Source organism: Salvelinus sp. IW2-2015, unplaced genomic scaffold (assembly GCF_002910315.2).
Source record: "Salvelinus sp. IW2-2015 unplaced genomic scaffold, ASM291031v2 Un_scaffold1659, whole genome shotgun sequence".
NCBI classification, from domain to species: Eukaryota; Metazoa; Chordata; class Actinopteri; order Salmoniformes; family Salmonidae; genus Salvelinus; species Salvelinus sp. IW2-2015.
In genome coordinates, this window is record NW_019943067.1 from 201,050 (window position 1) to 205,091 (window position 4,042).

The 4,042-nt window shown below is 48.9% G+C and overlaps 1 protein-coding gene across 1 annotated transcript; it reads right to left on the reverse strand.

Moving 5' to 3' along the window:
* Nucleotides 1-464: 464 nt before the first annotated feature.
* On the reverse strand, nt 465-1,192 carry LOC112071606 (high affinity cationic amino acid transporter 1). Its single transcript, XM_024139044.2, has 2 exons — nt 1,065-1,192; nt 465-747 (listed from the first exon to the last, which is right to left on the reverse strand). The coding sequence occupies exons 1-2, from the start codon at nt 1,138-1,140 to the stop codon at nt 554-556; spliced, it is 270 nt and encodes an 89-aa protein (XP_023994812.2). The 5' UTR covers nt 1,141-1,192; the 3' UTR covers nt 465-553.
* Nucleotides 1,193-4,042: the final 2,850 nt, after the last annotated feature.

Sequence of the window (4,042 nt, forward strand, 5' to 3'; positions counted from 1 at the left end):
GGAATAGGGTGCCCTTGTGARACATCCTCTATCTATCAGCATCTATCATGCAGTGACACCAGGATACCATCAGAGGGTGATAGACTGCATGGTAATCCACCAGTAAAGTTTAGTATTAGGGACGAGCCCRGCTCTTCAGTGTGAAATTATAGACTATTCAGTATTTCCAACTAATTTGAATAAAATGTTAAGGGCCACAGATCCTTTCAAGCCCCTGTTTCTTCTTCCGAGAGAAGTGTGTTAGTCCTCCTGCTATGTGCTAACAATGGCAGACGGACTCTTCGGTTTGGTGTTTACAAATGATATCGTTAACAGAGTCATGAGCAGTGGACGTGGGAACTGGTACGGTGGATCACMGCCCAATGTGAAGAGACCTGCGTCCGGTTTGATACTACGCAACATGAGGCCCTAATAGAGCTCGTTCTGATTGTACGTGATTGTCCCCCTTCACGTGAAGATATTTCTGACAGTATGTGGTACTAATCTGACAGGTAAAGATAGATAAAGTAATCAGATAGTAACATTAGAGAAGTGCACCGCACCTCCACAACCTCTAGAGGTCACCGTCCTCCTCGTCCACTGTGTTGTCCAGGTCCAGGCCGTTGTGTAAGAAGACTTCCTTCTCGATGTCCATTGGCTGTCCGTTGAGAGTGCAGTCTGGCTTGTATCCGTGCAGGTTACTGGCAGTATTGGCTAAAGCAGCTTCTACACTGTTACGGATCCCATAGCCAAAGTAAATGATGAAACCTGGGGGAAGGGTTCAGAAGGTGGGTGAAAAGGTGAWGCTGGTTGAGAGAATGCCAAGAGTGTGCAAAGCTGTCATCAAGGCAAAAGGTGGCTACTTTGAAGAATCTCAAAAATAAAATATATTTTMATGTGTTTAATGKTTTTTTTGGTTKCTACATGATTCCATATGTGTTATATCATAGTTTTGATGTCTTCACTATTATTCTACAATGTAGAAAAMAGTYKAAATAAAGAAAAACCCTGGAATGAGTAGYTGTYTCCWAACTACTGTACCTATAGGGCATATTTAATCTATATTACAGATACATGTAGGGTACCTATGATCATCCAGAAAGAGAAGCGTATCCAGGTTCCTCGGCCCAGCTGACACATCAGGAAGATGTTGATAAACATACTGGCTACTGGGAGGAAGGGAAGCAGGGGCACCTGGGAGGAGAGGAGGAGGCGTGAGCTTTGATCTTTAGAAATGAAAGGAAACAGCTCGCCTCTCACCGGCCGCGAGCCTGAATCTTAGCTCATGGGCATTCTGCCAGACCTTTAGTCAAACAGCTCTTATGTCGCTTCCCCTTCCAGTAGAAGCCCGAACAAGGTTCTAAAGACTGTTGAATCTAGTGGAAACATTAGGAAGTGCAATCGGACCAATTTACACTGTATCTTGGATAGGCATACTTGAAAATCTACAAAATTCAGATTTCCCACTTCCTGGTTTGATTTTTTTCGTCAGGTTTTTGCCTGCCCATATGAGTTCTGTTATACTCAACAGACATCAGAAAAACAGTTTTAGAAAACTTGGCAGTGTTTTCTATCCGAATTACTAAACATATGGCAATATCTTAGCTTCTGGGCCTGAGTAGCAGGCAGTTCTCTGGCACTGCTTTCATCGAACGTGATAGCGCGCCCCGCCATAAGAACGTTAATGGTCTTTGACTTCTTCCTACAGCGGGTGATGGCCTTCCTGTGATGACTGAAGGAGCCATGGTTGATCTGCATGAGTCTATCGGCACCTGCTAGCCTACACCCTTGGTGGGGCAGCCTGGTTCTAGTACTCAGGTTAGTACCTCACATACCACACTCCTACTAGCCTACACCTGGTGGCAGCCTGTGTTCTAGTACCCTACATACATACCCTACACCTAACTAGGCTCTACACCTTAGTGGCAGCCTGTGTACTGAGTACTTCAGGTTAGTACCCTACATACTTACACCCACTAGCCTACACCTTGGTGGCAGCCTGTGTACTATACTCAGGTTAGTACGCCTACATATACACCTACTAGCCTACCCTCTGGTGGCAGCCTTGTGTATAGACTTCAGGTTAGTACCCTACATACTACACCCTACTAGCCTACACCTTAGTGGAGCCGTGTTCTAGTACCCTACATACTAACACCCTACACCCTACTAGCCTACACCTTAGTGGCAGCCTGTGTACAGTTACTCAGGTTAGTACCCTACATACTACACCCTACTAGCCTACACCTTGGGAGGCAGCCTGTGTTGCTGTACTCAGGTTAGTATCCTACATACTACACCCTACACCCTACTAGCCTACACCTTGGTGGCAGCCTGTGTTAGTACTCAGTTAGTACCCTCACATACTACACCCTACACCTTGGTGGCATGCCTGGTGTACTAGTACCTCAGGTTAGTACCCTACATACTACCACCTACTAGCCTACACCTTAGTGGCAGCCGTTGTTTTAGTACTCAGTCAGTATCTGCATGGATCATCATTCTTGGATCCACAGCTGCTCGTCTGTGAACTTTTAGAGTCCATTTCTTCAACACAGTACCGGTTTCTTACCTCGGTAATGTGGCTATGTCTTTCTGTCCTGCAGTACCAGCAGAGCATCCAGGTATGGCCTATCGGATGGCGTCTACGCTGGACGAGAAGAACACCTTAGAGTCCGGTTAACGAGGGCAGCGTGGGGATCCTGCCGGGAGCAGGAGGAGGTGTTCTGTGCCAAAAACCTTTGTTCCCTCACACACAGAACCCAACAACCTGTCCTGGCTTCGGTCCAACATCTGTACCAGTACAAGGGTAAGACACAGCACACGACACACCACGCAGCGCGCCGCGCACACATAACAGGCAGACACACCAACACACCACACACACACACACACAACACACACACACACACACACACACACACACAACCACACACACACACACACACACACCACACAGCAGACACACACAACGACACACACACACACACACACACACGACACACACACACACACAACACACACACACACACATAACAGCAGAACACACACACCACACAGGCAGACACACACCACACACATAGCAGGCAGCACACACATACACGCGCGCACACACACAGGCAGACACCACACACACACACACCACACACCTATTCGTTTTGTCCCTCAGGAGTGTTAGCATCAGGTCACCTCTGTTCTTCCTTACTGTCTCTGTGTCTGTTTCTCTCCCTGCAGGAGTGTTGGTGTGTATCTTCTGTGTGATAGCAGTGCAGGGAGGCTTTGCTTCCTGGGTCTGTCTCTCTACCTGAGCCTCATATTACAGCCTGTATGGCAGTCACTCTACTGGTCTGGAGACAGCCTGAGAGCAAGACCAGTCTCTCTTCAAGGTATGTTCAGTCAGCTGTACCTCGCGGTCAGGGACACCCTCTTGCCTCCCTTTCCTCCCAGGAGCCAGTATGTTTATAAATCTTCTCCTCCTCTTCTCCCTCTCCTCACACCTCCTCCCTCTCCTCCTCCCTCACACCTCCTCTCTCTCATCTTCTTTCCCCTCTCTCTCCTCCTTTCCTCATGCTCCTCTCTTCTTCTCCCCTCCTCCTCCTTCCTCACACCTCCTCTCCTCTTCTCCGATCTTCTCTTCTCCCCTCTCCTCCTTTCTCACGCCTCCTCTCCTCTTCTCCCTCTCCTCATCTCCTCACATCTCCTCTCCTCTTCTCCACTTCCTCTTCTCCCCTCCCTCCTTCCTCCACCTCCCTCCTCTTCTCCCTCTCCTCCTTTCCTCATGCCTCCTCTCTCTTCTCAGCCCCTCCTCTTCTCCCTACTTCTCTTTCTCTTCTCCCCTTCTCCTCACGCCCCCTCCTCTCCTCCCATCTCCTCACGCCTCTATCTCCCATTTCCTCTCTTCTCCCCTTTCCTTTCTTCCGGCGGCCTTTCCCTCCTCTTCCTCCCCATCTTCTGCTTCTCCTCTCTTCCCTCTCTCCTCACCGCCTCTCTCCTCCCATCTCCTCTATGCCTCTTCTCCCATTTCTTCTCCCCTTCCTCCGCCCTCTTCTCCCTTCTCCTCTCC

Coding starts and splice junctions, on each gene's coding strand:
- LOC112071606 (XM_024139044.2), bottom strand. CDS start 1,140: ATGTTTATCAACATCTTCCTGATGTGTCAGCTGGGCCGAGGAACCTGG. Junction 748..1,064: donor CTCTTTCTGGATGATCATAG/GTACCCTACATG, acceptor CCCTTCCCCCAG/GTTTCATCATTTACTTTGGC.